General features: G+C 45.6%; 1 protein-coding gene across 6 annotated transcripts; it reads right to left on the minus strand.

The window, feature by feature from the left end:
• Positions 1 to 2,027: 2,027 nt before the first annotated feature.
• LOC109737531 (uncharacterized) lies at positions 2,028 to 6,386 on the minus strand. 6 transcript variants are annotated; one of them, XR_006664977.2, is made up of 5 exons: positions 5,202 to 6,386; positions 4,757 to 5,119; positions 3,104 to 3,221; positions 2,379 to 2,589; positions 2,028 to 2,299 (listed from the first exon to the last, which is right to left on the minus strand). XR_006664977.2 is itself a non-coding variant. In XM_020296662.4 (4 exons), exons 1-3 carry the CDS (start codon positions 6,304 to 6,306, stop codon positions 3,142 to 3,144), a joined length of 1,548 nt encoding a protein of 515 aa, XP_020152251.1. In that variant the 5' UTR covers positions 6,307 to 6,386; the 3' UTR covers positions 2,326 to 2,589; positions 3,104 to 3,141. The 6 variants fall into 6 exon arrangements, 2 of the variants coding, with proteins under 2 accessions (XP_020152251.1, XP_020152252.1); XR_005759220.3 differs by having other exon boundaries at positions 2,375 to 2,589; XR_005759221.3 differs by lacking the exon at positions 3,104 to 3,221.
• Between the last annotated feature and the right edge of the window lie 14,216 nt (positions 6,387 to 20,602).

Genomic DNA, 20,602 nt, shown 5'->3' on the forward strand with positions numbered 1-20,602 from the left:
ATGAGGATGAGAACAAGAGGGACATCCACGCGCGCTCCTCCTTCGCCGCCCGCCTCGCCACGCCACGCCACGCCTCGCCTCGCCTCGTCGCGCCGTGGGAATGAGCCGAGCCGATGTCTAAATTTTTGCCACGCACGACGGGTATACGAAAGGTCACGTGGAAGTTGAAACGTTTTGCTGTAGAGGAGATTGAATATGAACGGCGCAACTCTTCGCCTGCTACCTGTTCATTTCGTCTCCCTCGTTCTCTTCAGCTCCCGGCGCAGCCTCTTGCCTCCTTCTCTTGCGCCTATAAAAAGGAGGTCGCTCCTCTCAGAGAGATGCACCAGAACTTCTTCCTCTCGCCACAAGTTCCTGAGCACTGCGCTGCTGCTACGTTCTTCCCCATGCCGGCTTGCGGCGTGCACCGCGGGTCGGGACAGTAGGCCTCCGAAACCGCAGCTCTTTGAGTCCTGTACGGGAGAAGGGTGATAAGGTTTTTGGGGAGCGGTTCGCGCGACTACTGACTTCTTCGTCACAGACGCCCTGGACTCCGACGACTACTTCCCCGACGACGACTTCTTCCCCGACGTCGACAACCTCCTCGACGACATGGCTGGCAAGGACACCGACCCCAAGTCCAGCGCTTCTGCTGCTGCTGTCCCGTACGTGTTCTTCCTCTTTCTATTAGAGGCCCTGCTACAGTTCCTTGTTCTAGTGTTTGCCCTAGATATGTTAGGCTCTATTTTATATATGCAACTTGCTATACTGTCTGCTCTAGATATGTTTAGTTACAGTTTATATATAAAGACGTTGTTTACCTTCTCTTTGTCAATTCGCATGACTTGTTTTATCACTGGTATACTAGTCGTGCTTTATCTAGTATTTCTGTTAATAAAATCATTCGGTAAATTGCTCATATTTCCAACATCACCACCACAAAATGTTTCTTGAAGTCCAATAGAGCTAGGACAGGAGCCTCGATCAGTGCTTGGTTGAGAGCTCGAAAGGTTCTTATTTACCATATCTGTTAGAGGATGACTGATCATACCAAGTTACACACAAATTTGCTGTAATAGTGACCTAAAAAAACAGCAGCTGCTTCACTGTTTTTGGTTGCTCCCAAGACTGAACTGCCTGAACATGTTCATTGAGTGTTGCAACTCCTTTGCCGCTGATGCAATGTCCCAAGTATTTGAAGTCTCTTTGAGCAAAGGAACACTTCGAGCGCTTGGTATGGAGCTCATTGTCCCGCTTTTAAGGCCAAAACCTATCTTGGCAGTTGCACTTTCTTAGCAAAGGTTCTGGAGTAGACGAGAATGTCGTACATTAAAAACGGGCACACTCAGACGTAGAAGTGGTGCGAGGACAATGTTCATGGCATTTTGGAATGTTGTTGGGGCACATGTCTAGAAGGCAGTTATCGCTGCTCACCTCTCCGGGCTTGTGTGGCTTCAACGTGACGGCCGCGTTCGGTGGCAGCGACGTGGTGTGTAAGAGGCCGCATGATCCATAGGGTGGCCTTCGCGTTGCGCCTGGATGGTGTCAAATCAATCCTAACCCTGGGAGCCATTCTTGTGTACATACTGGAAGCTAATTCTCTTTCTTCTTTGTTTGAAATAAATTTCAGTTTGCTTACAATCAACTTTCAGCTACCAAGGAAAATACCGAACAAACCATGAACATATTTGGACAAGAATGGTAGAAACAATTTACAACTAAATGTAAATTCATAGCTAAATAAAAGCTTCCAAGATACTCCCTCCGTTCGAAAATACTTGTCATCAAAATGGATAAAAATAGATTTATCTAGAACTAAAATACGTCTAGATACATCCGCTTTTATCCATTTTGATGACAAGTATTTCTGGACGGAGGGAGTAGATGATAAACAATTAACAACGACTCCCTCTGTCCCATAATATAAGAACGTTTTTGGCACTAAACTAGTGTAAAAAACGTTCTTATATTATGGGATGGAGGGAGTATCATGGAAGCAAATTCATGTTGCTCTGGAAAAAAATATTGCAGTATCAATAAAAACAGAATTTAATCACAAGTCATTGCTATAGTTAAAAATAATTTGTAATTTACATGACCACTTTTCTAAAACATTGCATGCAACCAGCAGTTTTGTAGGAAAAAAAACGCTACAAGTAGATACAAACAAACCCATGCTGTTAAGGAGATCAATTCTCACTCTTCTGGCCACACGGCCTCAACATTTGCATTTTCTTTTTCCAGCAGCATCGCTTCCGCTCTTGATCTTTGGCAACATGTAAAGCAACTTGCTCCTTGCTTACTGCTAATCACCATATTCCTATAGATATTTGCGCACACATTCACAGTTCAACCAAACCTTATATACATATATAAATGCCAAAAAAAAACTTACATACATATGGAAAATCTGATGAGCAGGGCCATAAGAACACACATCTTTGCATAATATTACATCCATCACTTTCATAGGTACACAAATATGTCTTGACAACCATATTATATTTAGTAACACAACCAAGGCGCATGGCGAGAGCACCTACAAATGAGTCTTCACAAGTCCTGTACAAAGTGGTTATAGAAGCACACTCCAAGCCTCATGCCGCTGACCTGAAAAAGGGGCGACGAGTGGTAAGGTGAAAGGGCTGCTGATCACAAAATGTATAACATTACACTGCTCCAAAATCATTTCCGGTCATAGCAATCATACGCAAATTGACATTTGATTAGAGCCATATAACCGAGGCATAATTACATGTGTGAAAATCATTCGCACAACTTTCAAGCGAGGTGGGGATCCTTTTTTAATAAAGACTACTCCTGAGATACATCTGCATAAGCTTCTTACTACAAAAATAAATTAAGGTTTTCACTCTCCAACTCCAACAAACTGATAGCAAGTAATTCAGAGAACAAGGAGGTAACCAAATACTGTATATGCTACCAGCATATGTTTTCAGCCAAATACACAGAGAACAGGGGAAGCAAAATACTTGTATACATCAAATGGCTTGGTGTGTATATGCGAGTAGAAGGAAGGTGTGGTCAAAATAGCACAACCTGAATCAGCTAATGATCGTGCTAATCGAACTACAGCAAAAAAAGGAAAGGAAAACACACTCACCAGTTATAATATAACACAATCAACACAAACACAGGCCACTAATGGGGGATATGGCATCCGAAGTTGCAGTTGTAAAGGGGGCACAGCCAAAATTTGATTCTCCATCGAAGACTGGGCACTGTTCATCCACAGATGTTCATAATGGCAAAGGGGCAAAAAGGCTTACTTATCAAATGAGCCGTTCGAGTTTCAGCGCATTCAAAGTCATGCTGCTGATATATCTTACTAGGCATTTCATTACTCAAGATTTGTTTAGCTAGATGCAGTTATGCTAAATTTACCATTACCAAACCAATTTTGAGGGAAAATGGCATAATAATGCTAGTAGGCAGTAGTACATGAATTAGTATTACTGCAGAATTCCCTTTGTTGTACTTCAAACAGTAATAATCAGTTCGCAAGCAGATATGGCAACTAACCTTTTTAAGATCTTCAGTCAAGCTGTGTATATGTAATATATTAAAAAACTGTAATAGTGTGTACTTCAAACAGTAATAATCAGTTTGCCCATTAGGCATTTCTTTCATGAAGATTTGTTAATCCAGATGTATTTATAATATATTCAAAAATCTATGGAAAATATGAATCTATGAGAGAAAACGATAAGGAATGCAAACATATACACCCCTTTTGGTCCATCGAATTTTGTTATGACAAAGGAAATTTCAGTACAACGGATATTATTTGCTCCATTCAGAAATTTTGTACAAAGGGAACATGAATATACTCATTATACCAGGAGATTTCACTCCGGTAACCAGATCACGCTCGCTCAAGTCCTAATTTTCACTCAAACTGATCGCAACTGGACAATCTACCAGCTTGTTTTTCATGGTATAAACGAACACTTGCAATGGGTTTCTAGCACAAGTGATAAAATGAACTGTTTGTAAATTTCAAACCAAGTCAACTATTATGGATTTAAAGATTATAGCAAGCTTACCAGAGATAACAATACTGAAACAAAGAAATGTAACTAGCTTTTAAGCTTCCAAATGTATCATTCAGGCCACGGGCCACCTATTTGACATTTTAGTTTGTTCAAGCTAATCATTTCTATAGCTGTCTTCAGTTTCAAACTGCTATGCATTTCATCTTGAAAAGAAAAGAGAAACTGTACTGCAGCCATGCGCTAAGACTACCATTATACTTATACAACTGTTGCATATTTCAGTAGGGAAGCAACTATGTAATTCAGCTCAATTATATTCTACAAAGAACTAGGCAATCTCAGTGTTCATTGTTTTAGTGCAAAAAAAATTTCATATTAGATCCATGTATCCTAGATAGCTGATCTGTGCTTGAGCCATGTCATCGACAAAAAGATTGTCCATATGATGATCTCATGAATGGATAGCTACCGATAATTCCCTCTGATGGTGTGCCTCTTTAGGTTTATACAAAGTTTTTCTTCTTCCTTCCATACCTCTAACTTGAAGCAGGTAGTTCAAAGTTTGATAATAAAATAATAATATTACAAACAACACCGTGTAGGTACTGGAAAGATAAATTGAGAGGAGGTCATCAAGCAACAAAAATTACTTACAAACATTTAGCTTAACACGAAAGAATGTGAACAACATTTAATAAGCCAATTGTTAGAGAAAAAAAATTGGTTTTGTTATATCCACAATGTAAAAGGCATGCTAGTACCTGGAGTATGGACAGTTTCGAATGGATGATAGTAAGAACCGACGGTTGTCTTGGGGAGTTTGTTGAACTGCAGTGACTCAAGATGGACCATGTAGTCAGCGTCAACTGTCCTGAATAACACCGCATTGTTTTCCTCCGCATACCCTATCATCTGTGGGGGCTCTTTCTCTGAATTCAGCCCAAGTAACTTGTCCAGTTCAATACTTCTTCCTGGCGCCCATATTTCGACACCGTCGCGATTGCGCTTCGTACTCCATAATTCGGCGGTAAATCGGTATAAGAACAGGAAACCCTTCCCACCACCCTCTGCTCGCACAACCAGTGAAGGCAATAATCCCCTGGCAGCAAGCTCAGATCCAGGCTCTGCGTATCCAGATCAAACTTCAGGATACTTCTTGATCCACAATGTAACAACAAAAAAACACTGGAAAAGGCATGCCAGTACCTGGAGTATGGACAGTTTCGAATGGATGATAGTAAGAACCGACGGTTGTCTTGGGGAGTTTGTTGAACTGCAATGACTCAAGATGGACCATGTAGTCAGCGTCAGCTGCCCTGAAGAACACCGCATTGTTTTCCTCCGCATACCCTATCATCTGTGGGGGCTCTTTCTCTGAATTTAGCCCAAGTAACTTGTCCAGTTCAATACTTCTTCCTGGCGTCCATATTTCGACACCGTCACGATTGCGCTTCGTACTCCACAATTCGGCGATAAATCGGTGTAAGAACAGGAAACCCATCCGGCCACCCTCTGCTCGCACAACAGTGAATTCGGGACTGAGCGGGGTGTAATAATCCCCTGGCAGCAAACTCAGATCTAGGCTCTGCCTATCCAAATCAAACTTCAGGATACCTCTTGATCCTGCCACGGTAACAGACCAGTGAAGGCGATCCCCTGCCAACATAGCGGGCTCGCCCCTGAAAATGAACAAACCCTCGGATGGAATCGGCGTTGAGACGCAACCACCCCATACGCCGGTCTCCGACGAGTAAACGCAGGCGAGCGCGGTTCTAGGCTGCTCCCCGTCGCAGCCTACCAGGACCACCCGGAAGTGGTCGACGTCTCCGGCGGCGCGAAGCACCGCCCCGCTGATATCACCCTTGGCCCCCTGGAACTCGAAATCCGGGGGAACGGCCAGGCGGAGCTGGTGGCCGGCGAGGGGGTCCCACACGAGCACCTGGAGCCGGATCGGGAGGAAGAAGAGCGCGAGGCCATGGCGGCATCCGAGGGCGATGTAGTGGTCGTCGAGCTTCAGGCGGAATTGCTCGAGGGGGAGGCGGTCGGGGGCGTCGGGCGCTGGCTGGAAGGTGATTCCGGGGTAATGGATGAAGGAGCCGAGGAGGAGAGCGCTGCCGCGGTGGTGGATGCGGAAGCGGCGGCGGAAGGCGGGGTCGGAGAGGAGGCGGCTGCAGACGGCGGAGGCGCGCGGGAGGGAGGAGGGCTGCGGGGGGAGGCGGAGGAGGTTCTCAGAGAGCAGGCCGTCGTCTTCCAGCGGCGCCGCCGGAGGGGAGAGGGGGAGGCGGCGGCGGCAGCGGAGGCAGGCCGCCATCGTGTCGCCCTCCCCGCCGTTGTTTGTGCTGTGATGCGGGATGTGAAGTCGAGTGCGGCCGTCACAGTGAAGAGACAAAGAAATCAAGCTGACCACCAAACCAAGTAAACTTTCAGGGTGCGTTTGGGAGTGAAGTATTTTTGAAGTTTTTTTAGGAATACTGTGGTTTTTAAAAAACTTTGGTATTAAATACTTTGTGGTGTTTGCCTTAGAATATTACAGTGGTTTAAGATACTGTGGTATCTTTAATACTGTAGTTTTTCTGCAGTATTTGAAAAAGAGGTCTTGACCACTTTTTTCTAAACCGAGCCGAGAGAAGTCGTTGGGGAGAAAGCTTAGCCTGTTAACTTGCAGATCAGAAAATCTGATCGCTGTCTCCGACTTCTCTATCTGTTGCGTATATTTTAAATGATTCGCTGGTTGCCGATTACTTTCTGGGTTTTGGGCTTCTGGCAGTGCTGCACGTCGACTCGAACCAAGCAGCATGTGGAGTAGATTGTTGGCCATTGGAGCGCACACTCATACACAGGATGCTAACCTCATGCATGGCAGGGCTGCATGCAGCCGGCATCCGTTAGCACACGCTGATTAATCCAGTTGTGTTGTTGTTTGGGTGTAGCTGACTTAGCACATGCTAATTGATTTGGCCATGTAGCAGTTATCAGTAAAAAAAAAACTACATCAAAACAATACCAGCCAAACACTACGGTGGACTTGACAAAACTGAGAAAAACTACGTTTTTTAGAAACCACAATATTTGTTGCCCACACATCAGAATACTGTGGTTTTAGAATACTTTGGTTTTTCCAAAACTATACTGCCAAACTTTCCTAAAGAAATATAAGAGCGTCTAGATCACTACTTTACGGAGGGAGTAAAATAAAAGGTTCGATACATCAGAATAAAACAAAAGCCACGATGGTGAGGTAGATCATGCTGCAAGATCAGCCTCCATGCTGATTGGTGAGCATCCTGTGACGCGAAGCTTCGACGCAAGAGATCTGAGCTTGTCCATCAGCACCTCAATGATGGATGCGTCCTCCGACTTGCTCAAAAGCTTCCATAGCTGCAAGAAAATTGTCATTTTGTACACGGCATCAGCAGGGTGTTTGATGAATTTTATACACGACGCTTCAATTCCTCCTCGGGGGTGAGTCGAGGAGCGGTCACTTGATCATCTTGAGCGCCGTCTTGAGCTTGTTCTTGATCTTGAGGATGCTCTTGATCTTGAACTTGCTTGGAGGAGAGAACTTGACCTTGGGCACCACTTGGTGTTTCTACACCGTCTTGAGATTGATCTTGCCCTTGGTCTTGTTCATGAGGTTGAGGGCCTTCACTTTGTTCTTCGGAAGCGTGTGGGCCTTGGGTTGGTGATGGCTCCACTTGAGTGAAGCATTGTCCTTCTCCTTCGGCCACAAGGGGTTCCACTAGTAGAAAAAGGGTCATCTGTCCCGGTTGGTAAGGGCCTTTTGTCCCGGTTTTTGAACCGGGACTAAAGGGTCGTTACTAATGCCCTAGCCCTTTAGTCTCGGTTCTTACACGAACCGGGACAGATGGGCCTCCACGTGGCCGGTGTGGCGAGCCCAGGCAGGAGGGCCTTTGGTCCCGGTTGGTGGCACTAACCAGGACCAATAGGCATCCACGCGTCAGCATTTCAGGGGCTGGGGTTTTTGTTTTTTTTAATGGGGGGGGGGGGGTTGGGGGTTTTGGGGGGTTAATTTAGGTGTTTCATATATTGTGTTAGCTAGCTAATTAATAGAGAGAAGTGTCCTCTCTTATCTCCGTGCTTGGTCGATGCTACGTACTATATACGTATAGAGAGGACTAGACACGCTAGCTAGTAAGAAAATGAAGGAAACAGAAGATCGTCATGAACATATGCATACAGAGAGAAGTGATATCGACCACCTCTCCTTCTCCGAGAGATTGGTCGAACAACAAGTTCTCGTATATCTATCCGACACTACCGGCTACATATATACAATAATTATCTCTTACAATATAATCTCCTAATTATATATGAACACAGGGTCCACATAGTATTCTCCGTTTTCAGCGATCACGTGGTCAAGGAAGAATGCCGCCAATTCCTCTTGAATTGCTCGCATACGATCTGGTGCTAGGAGTTCATCCCGCATCCGAAAGATCTAATTTGAAGAAGGGGGTCAATACATATATATATGAATAAATGAAAATCAACACAAATGATGGTAATAAAATAAAATTGTGAATATTATTGCTTACGCACTTCATATTGTTCGTCAGAGTAGCCCCGCTCACAGGTCGTGTGGTGGATGGACTCGCAAACGTTCATATTGTTCCTATTGTTCATATTGTGAATATTATTGCTTACGCACTTCATATTGTTCCACAGAAATCATTCTCTTGTTCCTGCCACAACCACTTTACAAGAAATAGAGGTCAATCAAACTGATAAGCAAGCATGCTAAATGGTATTGATGAAACTAGCACTTGAATCACTAGGAGATGCGCGGAACATGCTACTATAGTATTTACTTTCGGGTGTCTAAATTGCAGCTTCTTCGGCAGTCCCAGAGCTTTTTTGGTGAATTTTCTCCAAACCCTGCCAGACAAAGAAAACAATTACTTGATATCAGGAAATGAACAAAGTTGCTGATATGGTGGATAATGATCGATTTAACTTACTTCTCGAGCATTTGAGTCATGTCTGCATAGTCCTGGGGATCTTTTAGTCTCGAGTCTAAGACGGTTACTACTCCCTGCTCAAGCTTAATCTCTAGGAGAATATAGTGGAAGCTGCGCACGCATCCATAAGTCATCAATTACATTACTATAACCTGGACTAATAAGGAAAACTGAATATGCACAAGACAGTAACACTCACTTGAAGTTGTAAGGAAAGAGTATTATATCTTTGTTTTCATTTATTACCAACGATCGTAGCAAGTTGGCCTCGGTATTTTTGGCATGATATTTAACCTCAGTTGCATCTATGAGATTTGTGTTAATGAATCCAATATCACCGATTTATCTTTTCTTCAATTCGGCGATCTTCAATCTGCATAATATAGTGAGGATAATTATAAATACATGCAATGAAAGAGCTGACCTATATAGAGAGACTTAATGACAGAAGTAGTTCTACTTACAGACAGTAGCAAGTGACCGTTGATTTATCGAGGGCCTTTTGATTGAAAAACTGGAAGAACTCCTCAAATGAAACATTCAACAGTTCAATTCCAACGAGGTCATGCTCCTCTTTAACTCTCAGCGTCAAAGTATCCCTCCCCCCAGACTCTCTGCAGGTTTTCATGTACCAATCATGTAATCTTCGCATCATCGTTGTTAGAGATCTTTCATCTTTGACAAGAGGCTTCCCGTAATGGTATTTGTATTCGTCCACCTCCAAGAAATCATAATGTACATCGTCGGGCAAGTAATCTCCAAGATTGCTATAACCGGCGACCGTCCTCAGATCATTAGCGACGATGTCGCTAGACACCTTGAGCGGGGGGCACGATTGGTTCGCTTGTTCGCCGAGCTGGGCATTTTTTTCCCAGCTCGTCGTTCTTTTATCCTTTGATCACTGACAGTACTTCCCGACCGCTCCGCTTCGACAAATGTCTTTGCAATAATGCGCTCATAGTTGCCTTTCGGCGGAGACTTTGGTGGTTTTGTCAGGGCAGCCAGAGTGCGCTTCGCTTTCACCGGATCTACCTTCTCCTCCGGAGGTGGATGTTTCTTTGCTTTCACCCCTTCAAAGAAGTTCGTCACTTCGGCTCGCACGATCTTCGTGGTTTCCTCCTCGGTCCTCTCGTATGGTAACTTCTCTGGAGTCTTCAGAGAAGGGCCGAATCTGTATTGCCTCCCGCCTCTGGCTGTACTACTAGACGCCGGCAGAGCAGACGGAGCGGCTGCGGCTGTCTTCTTTCCTTGCTTACGAGGCGGAGGAGAAGGACTACGACGCGCCGGAGCAGCCGGAGCGGCGGCGGGTCTCTTCCGCCCTTGTTGACGAGGCGGAGAAGGAGGAGGCTGGCTGCTCGGGCATGCCGGCGTAGGCGGAGAAGGAGGCGAAGTGCCGCCACGCGCCGGAGAAGGAGGCTGAGTGCCCTGATCACTCGCCGGAGGAGGAGGCGGAGTGCCGCCACGCGCCGGAGAAGGAGGCTGAGTGCCCTGATCACTCGCCGGAGGAGGAGGCGGAGTGCCCTTACTCGCCGGAGGCATCCAGTTCGGAAGGTTGATGAGCTCCTTCTGCCATAGGCATCGAGTCTTCAAAGCAGAACCCAGCCGAGTCTCCCCTTCACCGGTAGGGTGGTCAAGCTGGAGGTCCTGAAATCCCTCCGTTATTTCGTCCACCGTCACCCTAGCATATCCTTCTGGAATCGGACAACAGTGAAAAGTTGCGCCGGGTTCAGGAGGTCGAACAGAGCCGACAGCCGCCTTGACTTTGAAGTTCTCCCATCGCGTCATAAGGTGGCAATGTTGAGACTCCGTGATAGCATCCACGGGGTAGCTAGCAGGAGCCGTCAAGACATGCTCCGACTGAAGCAGCTCAGTGGAAGCCACGCTGCTTCTCCGCTGAGATGGCGGGGTAGCTTCGGGGGTAGTTTCGGCAGGTCAATTGCTGCGAGCTACGTCTCGTTCCTCTAGCGCTTGAACCCTTTCGTGCAGCTTCTGAATTTGGGTCTGCTCCACTTTTTTCCTCCTCTCCTGGCATTTGTGACCGCCTGTGTCCGGAAAACCAGCCTTCCACGAAACTGAGCCTGGCGTGCCTCTTGTCCGTCCAGGGTGCTCAGGATTCCCGAGGGCCATTGTGAGCTCGTCGTTCTCTCTGTCTGGAATGAACGTCCCTTGGTACGCTGCATCGATATAGTGCTGAAGCCTCTTGACTGGTATTCTCATTTGCTCGTCCGTCCAAACGCACTTCCCTGATACAGGGTCCAAGGTTTCGCCAGCCCTGAAGAACCAAGTCCGGCAACGGTCTGGCCAGTTCATTGTCTCTGGTTCAATCCCTTTATCAAGCAGATCATTCTCAGCCTTGGCCCACTTAGGCCGGGCTTTGAGGTAGCCACCTGATCCCGTGCGATGGTGAAGCTTCTTCTTCGCAGCATTTTTCTTGTTTGTCGCTGACAACTTCTTACTCTTTTCCGATGTCTTGTGGGCCACAAATGCGGGCCAGTGATCTCTGATCTTCTCATATTTGTCGATGAATTCTGGTATCTCTTCTTTGTCGGAAAACGTTTTCAGCTCATTCTTCCACCTCCTGAATAGGTCTGACATCTTCTTAAGAGCATGAGACTTGATTAATTGCTCTTTAACTGGCTTCTCCGGATCCTCCTCTGGCGGTAGGGTGAAATTTGCCTTCAGCTCAGTCCAAAGATCATCTTTCTGCATATCATTGACATAAGACACCTCAGGGTCTTCCTTCTTAGGCTTATACCATTGGTGGATGCTGATCGGGATCTTGTCCCTAACAAGAACCCCGCACTGAGCAGCAAATGCTTCCTTTGTCCGGATGGGTTCAATCGGTTGGCCGTCGCGCGCGATTGCTGTGATCTCAAACCTTTCATCCTAGCGCAACTTTCTCTTCGGGCCTCGTCTCTTTACCGAAGTTGTGCTCGCTCCGGAGGGCTAGAAAAAAAGAAGAAAGACGAGAGTTAATTAATATGTGTACATACCAAAACAATGAATGCATCAATTAGCTAGTCAGCACAAGCTTAACTAATATATTTACCTGGCCGGACTCTGTTCGGTCACCGGAGCCGTCACCACGGGCTCCTTCTTGCACCAGCATTGGGTCACCGGAGCCATCATAATCATGTCTTTCCTCCTCCACTCTTCGATCACCGTCGCCTGCTTCTTCACCCTGTTCTTCCAGACCATCATTGTCGTTAAGATACGACAAGACATCACCTTCGGCTAAGATTATGTCCCCCAACACCTCTTCTGCTTCCTCGTCTCGTCCGTGCTCCATTGTTTCTGCAAATATTACAACATGGCAATTATTACACAAACATGACAGCAGGTGGATATATTAGTGCAAACATAGACCTAGCTTATTCCGGGTTTGGGGTGGCCTCGGCAACGCTTCAAGGGTAGGGGCGCGGCGGGAGGGGGTAGGAGACCGACATCGTTTTTTTCTAGGGTTTGGGTGTCCTCGAGAGTTTTGGTCGAGCGAGAGGGCCGGGGGGTGCTCCCGTGGTATAAGTTATCACGGTCGAAGTTATCCGGGAGGGGGTTATATCGACAACGACGACATACATACATGGGAAAATAATGTTATCGGGGAGGGGGTAGGTCGAACCCCCCCCCCCCTCGTGTTGAAGTTATCGGGACACGGGGTATATCGACAACGACATATCCGATAAAAAATAAGAAGACGAAGAAGAAATAAAAAGAGGAGAAGAAGATATTAATAGAGGAGAAGAATGAAGAAAAAAAAGAAGAAAAAAAAGAGGAGAAGAAGAAAGGAATAGAGGAGAAGAAGAAAGGAATAGAGGAGAAGAAGAGAAAATAGATATATTCTATTTTCTCTTCTTCTCCTCTATTCCTTTCTTCTTCTCCTCTTCTTTTTATTCTTTTTTCTTCTTCTTATTTATTTCTCATCTTCTTCCTCTCCTCTTCTTCTCCTTTCTTCTTCTTCTTATTTTCCTTTTTCCTCTCATTCTTTTTCTTCTTCTTCCTTTCCTAGCGAGATATATAAAACTTTTCTAAAAATGTAACTTTTGCATATATAAAACTTTTTCTTCTTCCTTCTTCTTCCTTCTATTCCTTCTTCCTAAATATATAAAACTTTTTTCTAAAAATGAAACTAACCTAAAATGTACTAAATCAGAGAACATATATATATATAACTTTTCTAAAAATCTAACTTTTGCATATATGTATTTTTAAAACATTATTACAATTGAAAAAATACATACATACATACAAAAAACATGTAAAAAATACATACATACATATATGAACATACATCAAAAAAATACATATATCTAAAAAATACATACATACATATATGAAAATCTAAAAAAATAGCACGGCGGCGGGGCCGGCAGAGGCGCGGTGCTCACAGAGGGAGGAGCGCGCGGCGGGCGGCGTCGGGGCAAGCAGGGGCGCGGAGACGGCGTCGGGGCAGGAGCGGCGCGCGGCGGGGCAGGGGCGGCGCGCATCGGGGCAGGGGCGGCACGCGTCGGGGCAAGGACGGCGCGCGGCAACGACGTCGGGCGAGGGCGCGGCGACGGCTAGGGCGCGGGCGACGGCGACGGCGGGGCGGGTCGGGGCGCGGCAGGGGCGGCGCGCGTCAGGGTAGGGACGGCGCGTGGCGACGACGTCGGGCGAGGGCGCGGCGACGGCGAGGGCGCGGGCGAGCTCGGGCAGCCTGGCGGCGTCGTCGGAGGGATCGAAGAACTGACGAAATTTTCACAAGTGCTGGCTTATATAGCAAACCCATTGGTACCGGTTGGTGGCACAAACCGGTACCAATGCCACCTTTAGTCCCGGTTGGTGTCACCAACCCGGACCAAAGGCCTCTTTTCAGCAGCCCAAAGGGCGGGAAGCGGCGGCCTTTGGTCCCGGTTGGTGGCACCAACCGGGACTAAAGGGGGGCATTGGTACCGGTTGGTGCCACGAACCGGTACCAATGCACCCCTTTAGTATCGGTTGGTGCCACCAACCGGGACCAAAGGCCTTGTGTTGCTGCGCCCGCGTCAAAAGTTTAGTCCCACCTCGCTAGTTGAGAGGGGCGCGCAGTGGTTTATAAGCCCCACTGCCGCTCCCCTCTCGAGCTCCTCTCCATTGCAGGCTTACGGGCCTAATTGTCACTGCTATGCCTGATGGGCCTACTGGGCCTTCTGCGGGCCTGAATCCTGGCCCATCGATGGGTTTCTAGTCGTATTCAGGCCGTGGTGGCCCAGTAGGTGGCATATTTTTTATTTTTTGCCTGTTTTTTTGTATTCTTTTTGCTTTATTTATTTTGTTTTGTTTCTACTTACAACAAAAAACTTATTTATTTTATTTTGTTTTGTTTCTAATTACTTATTTATTTTACTTTATGATAATTCTTTTTGCTATTAAAGTTTCTAACAAAAAAAGTTCTTTATGAAAATTCTTTTTGCTTTCAATGATTTTGAACAGAAAATACTTCGATAATTTTAGTTGCATCAATTTTATATAATTTTAGTTTCAATAATACTAGAGGTTGCTTATAATGTTTTGAACAGAAAATACTTTGATAATTTTAGTTTCATAAATTTTATTTATGTTATTAAAGTTTATTTTATTTTGTTTCTACTTATATATTTTATTAAAGTTTATATTATTTTGTTTCTAATTACTTATTTATTTTATTTGTTATTTTTCATGCACCATTTTTCATGCTTTTACTGATTATTTTGAGCTACAAGACCCTAAAATTGAAAAGCATTTCAAATGAACTCTAAAAAGTTTGAAAGTTGGCATGGTATCATCATTTCATCCACATAGCATGTGCAAGAAAGTTGAGAGGGTTACGGCAAAAACTGGATGCACTTCGTGTACAAAACGGACAATCTCTTTCGAAGTATCAGGATTTCATACGGAAACTCGTCTGTTACAAAGGGATATCATTTTTTAAAACTTATTTAAAGTCCTGACTTTTTGTGTGTTCAAAATGCACCATTCAAGCCACATCATCAATTTTCAACCCTTTCTGACTTCATTTGTTATTTTTATGCATTTATTGATTATTTTGAGCTATAAGACCCTGAAATTGAAAAGCATTTCAAATAAACTCTGAAAAGGTTGAAAGTTGGCATGGTATCATCATTTCATCCACATAGCATGTGCAAGAAAGTTGAGAGGGTTACGGCAAAAACTGGATGCACTTCGTGTACAAAACGGACAATGGTATCATACTCGTCTGTTACAAAGTTGGCATGATATCATCATAATAGTTGCGGGAGAAAGTCTTCACTTTTTCTTCGCTTGTGTCATTTGCTTATTGCGCCGTAACCATGGATAATCTTCATCATTTATCAGGATGCTTGGGTCAGCCTTGACTTTGAAGGGAGGAATTTCATGAAACTTTTCATAATCTTCAGACATGTCTGTCTTGCCCTCCACTCCCACGATGTCCCTTTTCCCTGAAAGAACTATGTGGCGCTTTGGCTCATCGTATGATGTATTCGCTTCCTTATCTTTTCTTTTTCTCGGTTTGGTAGACATGTCCTTCACATAGGTAACATGTGCCACATCATTGGCTAGGACGAACGGTTCGTCAGTGTACCCAAGATTTTTCAGATCCACTATTGTCATTCCGTACTGTGGGTCTACCTGTACCCCGCCTCCTGACAGATTGACCCATTTGCACTTAAACAAAGGGACCTTAAAATCATGTCCGTAGTCAAGTTCCCATATGTCCACTATGTAACCATAATATGTGTCCTTTCCCCTCTCGGTTGCTGCATCAAAGCGGACACCGCTGTTTTGGTTGGTGCTCTTTTGATCTTGGGCGATCGTATAAAATGTATTCCCATTTATCTCGTATCCTTTGTAAGTCAATACAGTCAAAGATGGTCCCCTGGACAACGAGTACAGCTCATCACAAACAGTGTTGTCACCTCTGAGACGTGTTTCCAACCAACTGCTGAAAGTCCTGATGTGTTCACATGTAATCCAGTCGTCGCACTGCTCCGGGTGTTTGGAGCGCAGACTATTCTTGTGTTCATCGACATACGGGGTCACCAAGGTAGAGTTCTGTAGAACTGTGTAGTGTGCTTGAGACCAAGAATGCCCGTCCCTGCATATTATTGAGTCCGCTCCTAGCGTGCCTTTTCCAGTCAGTCTCCCCTCATACCGCGATTTAGGGAGACCTATCTTCTTAAGGCCAGGAATGAAGTCAACACAAAACCCAATGACATCCTCTGTTTGATGGCCCATGGAGATGCTTCCTTCTGGCCTAGCGCGGTTACAGACATATTTGTTTAGGACTCCCATGAACCTCTCAAAGGGGAACATATTGTGTAGAAATACGGGCCCCAAAATGACAATCTCGTCGACTAGATGAACTAGGACGTGCGTCATGATATTGAAGAAGGATGGTGGGAACACCAGCTCGAAACTGACAAGACATTGCGCCACATCACTCCTTAGCCTTGGTATGATTTCTGGATCGATCACCTTCTAAGAGATTGCATTGAGGAATGCACATAGCTTCACAATGGCTAATCGGACATTTTCCGGTAGAAGCCCCCTCAATGCAACCGGAAGCAGTTGCGTCATAATCACATGGCAGTCATGAGACTTTAGGTTCTGGAACTTTTTCTCTGGCATATTTATTATTCCCTTTATATTCGACGAGAAGCCAGTCGGGACCTTCATACTGAGCAAGCATTCAAAGAAGATTTCTTTCTCTTCTTTCGTAAGAGCGTAGTTGGCAGGACCTTCATACTGCTTCGGAGGCATGCCGTCTATTTCGTGCAAACGTTGCAGGTCCTCCCGTGCCTCAGGTGTATCTTTTGTCTTCCCATACATGCCCAAGAAGCCTAGTAGGTTCATGCAAAGGTTCTTCGTCACGTGCATCACGTCGATTGAAGAGCGGACCTCTAGGTCTTTCCAGTAGGGTAGGTCCCAATATATAGATTTCTTCTTCCACATGGGTGCGTGTCCCTCAGCGTCATTCGGAACAGCTAGTCCGCCGGGACCCTTTCCAAAGATTACGTGTAAATCATTGACCATAGCAAGTACGTGATCACTGGTACGCATGGCGGGCTTCTTCCGGTGATCTGCTTGCCTTTCTTTCGACATTGATGGTTGGTCGGAAGAAATCGACGATGGCCCAGGTACACATTCTTCCTGCATTTGTCCAGGTATATACTTTCAGTGTCATCTAAACAGTGCGTGCATGCGTGGTATCCCTTGTTTGTCTGTCCTGAAAGGTTACTGAGAGCGGGCCAATCGTTGATGGTTACAAACAGCAACGCGTGCAGGTTAAATTCCTCCTGTTTGTGCTCATCCCACGTACGTACGCTGTTTCCATTCCACAGCTGTAAAAGTTCTTCAACTAATGGCCTTAGGTACACATCAATGTCGTTGCCGGGTTGCTTAGGGCCTTGGATGAGAACTGGCATCATAATGAACTTCCGCTTCATGCACATCCAAGGAGGAAGGTTATACATACATAGAGTCACGGGCCAGGTGCTATGATTGCTGCTCTGCTCCCCGAAAGGATTAATGCCATCCGCGCTTAAACCAAACCATATGTTCCTTGGGTCACCTGCAAACTCAGCCCAGTACTTTCTCTCGATTTTTCTCCACTGCGACCCGTCAGCGGGTGCTCTCAACTTCCCGTCTTTCTTACAGTCCTCACTGTGCCATCGCATCAACTTTGCATGCTCTTCGTTTCTGAACAGACGTTTCAACCATGGTATTATAGGAGCATACCACATCACCTTTGCAGGAACCCTCTTCCTGGGGGGCTCGCCGTCAACATCACCAGGGTCATCTCGTCTGATTTTATACCGCAATGCACCGCATACCGGGCATGCGTTCAGATCCTTGTACGCACCGCGGTAGAGGATGCAGTCATTAGGGCATGCATGTATCTTCTGCACCTCCAATCCTAGAGGGCATACGACCTTCTTTGCTGCGTATGTACTGTCGGGCAATTCGTTATCCTTTGGAAGCTTCTTCTTCAATATTTTCAATAGCTTCTCAAATCCTTTGTCAGGCACAGCATTCTCTGCCTTCCACTGCAGCAATTCCAGTATGGTACCGAGCTTTGTGTTGCCATCTTCGCAATTGGGGTACAACCCTTTTTTCTGATCCTCTAACATGCGACCGAACTTCAGCTTCTCCTTTTGACTTTCGCATTGCGTCCTTGCATCGACAATGACCCGGCGGAGATCATCATCATCGGGTACTGGTTCCTCTTGATCTTCAGCAGCTTCCCCCGTTGCAGCATCATTGGGCACATCGTCTGGTTCCTCTTGATCTTCAGCAGCTTCCCATGTTGCAGCATCACCGTATTCAGGGGGCACATAGTTGTCATCGTCCTCTTCTTCTTCGCCGTCTTCCATCATAACCCCTATTTCTCCGTGCCTCGTCCAAACATTATAGTGTGGCATGAAACCCTTGTAAAGCAGGTGGGTGTGAAGGATTTTCCGGTCAGAGTAAGACTTCGTATTCCCACATTTAGGGCATGGACAACACATAAAACCATTCTGCTTGTTTGCCTCAGCCACTTCGAGAAAATCATGCACGCCCTTAATGTACTCGGAGGTGTGTCTGTCACCGTACATCCATTGTTGTCGGTTCATCTGCGTGCATTATATATAATTAAGTGTGTCAAAAACCATTACAGAACTTCATGAATAGTTAATTAAGTGACCAAATTAATAGAAGTTCATCATCACATTAAAACCAAAGTACATACATAGTTCTCATCTAACAACATATAGCTCTCCAGACATCTAATTAATTAAACCATACATTGAAACTATGTAAAACATTTCAATGCGAAAACAAATGCGATCATAATCGCAACCAAGGTAACAATTGATCCAACGACATAATGATACCAAGCCTCGGTATGAATGGCATATTTTCTAATCTTTCTAATCTTCAAGCGCATTGCATCCATCTTGATCTTGTGATCATCGAGGACATCCGCAACATGCAACTCCAATATCATCTTCTCCTCCTCAATTTTTTTTATTTTTTCCTTCAAGAAATTGTTTTCTTCTTCAACTAAATTTAACCTCTCGACAATCGGGTCGGTTGGAATTTTCGGTTCACATACCTCCTAGATAAATAAAATCTATGTCACGTTGGTTGGCATAGTTTTCATAAATGAACCAATAGTTATAAAGATAATATATACCACATCCGAATCATAGACAGGACGAGGGCCGACGGGGGCGGATACCAAAACCATCGCACTATATAATAACAAGCAATAAAATAGTAAGAAATTAGACAAGTATCTATCTAAAGTAAGAATTTTTTCTTTCAGAAAGAAGATAAGAACAAGAGGCTCACTATGGTGGTGCCGGCGACGAGATCGACGCGGGCGATCAACGGCGGTGAAGACGGGAATGGGACGTGACGGGCCGCTAAACCTAGACAAATCTCGAGGAAAATGGAGCTTTGAGGTCGAGCTTCGAGACGAGAAAGCTTAACTAGTGTGGCTCGGGCATTTCATCGAACACCTCATGTGCATAGGAGGTGAGGTAGAGCACCACAAAGCCCTCCCCTCGCCGGCCAGAGAAAAACAGAGCACTCCAGTGCTCTGCTCGCGGGTGAGGGGTATATATAGGCACCTCATTGGTCCCGGTTCGTGGCATGAACCGGGACTAAAGGGCAGCCTGTGGTCCCGGTTCAAGCCACCAACCGGGACCAATGGTGGTGGGCCAAGAGCGAGGCCCATTGGTCCCGGTTCGTCCCACCAACCGGGACCAAAGGAGCCAGACAAACCGGGACCAATGCCCCCACAAGGCCTGGCAGGCCCCTGGCCTCACGAACCGGGACTAGTGCCCCCATGGGTCCCGGTTCTAGACTGAACCGGGACTAATGGGCTGACCCGGCCTAAACCAAAGCCCTCTTTTCTACTAGTGTTCCTCAATGGGTAGGATAAAACCAACTCCCATTCTTCTTATGGATTGAGGAGGAATTTCATCACCTACATCACAAGTGCCACTTTGCTCCACTTGGGAGCCATTATTCTCATCAAACTCCATGTTACACGTCTCCTCAATAAGTCCCGTGGACTTATTGAGGACACGGTAAGCATGAGAGTTTGTAGCATAACCAACAAATATGCCCTCATAAGCTCTAGCCTCAAATTTAGACAAACGAACACCTTTCTTGAGAATGAAACACTTACACCCGAACACCCGAAAGTACTTGAGGTTGGGCTTGTTACCGGTGAGTATCTCATAAGGAGTCTTGTTCAAGCCTTTGCAGAGATAGAGCCGATTTGATGCATGACACGCGGTGTTGATGGCTTCGGCCCAAAAGTTGTATGGAGACTTGAACTCCGCCATCATGGTTCTTGCCGCATCCATCAACGTCCGGTTCTTCCTCTCCGCTACACCATTTTGTTGAGGGGTGTAAGGTGCGGAATATTGATGCTTGATTCCCTCATCACTAAGAAACTCATCCAAGGTGTAGTTCTTGAACTCGGTGCCGTTGTCACTTCTTATTGTCAAGATCTTTGCATTGTGTTGACGTTGGGCTTCATTTGCAAAGTCAATGACGGTTTGTTGGGTCTCGTTCTTCTTCTTGAAGAAATATACCCAAGTGTATCTTGAATAGTCATCCACAATCACCAAGCAATAC

This window comes from Aegilops tauschii, chromosome 6 (assembly GCF_002575655.3).
Source record: "Aegilops tauschii subsp. strangulata cultivar AL8/78 chromosome 6, Aet v6.0, whole genome shotgun sequence".
NCBI lineage: Eukaryota > Viridiplantae > Streptophyta > Magnoliopsida > Poales > Poaceae > Aegilops > Aegilops tauschii.

Coding starts and splice junctions, on each gene's coding strand:
- LOC109737531 (XM_020296662.4), bottom strand. CDS start 6,306: ATGGCGGCCTGCCTCCGCTGCCGCCGCCGCCTCCCCCTCTCCCCTCCG. Junction 5,120..5,201: donor CGAAACTGTCCATACTCCAG/GTACTGGCATGC, acceptor CTGGATACGCAG/AGCCTGGATCTGAGCTTGCT. Junction 3,222..4,756: donor CGAAACTGTCCATACTCCAG/GTACTAGCATGC, acceptor GTGGATGAACAG/TGCCCAGTCTTCGATGGAGA.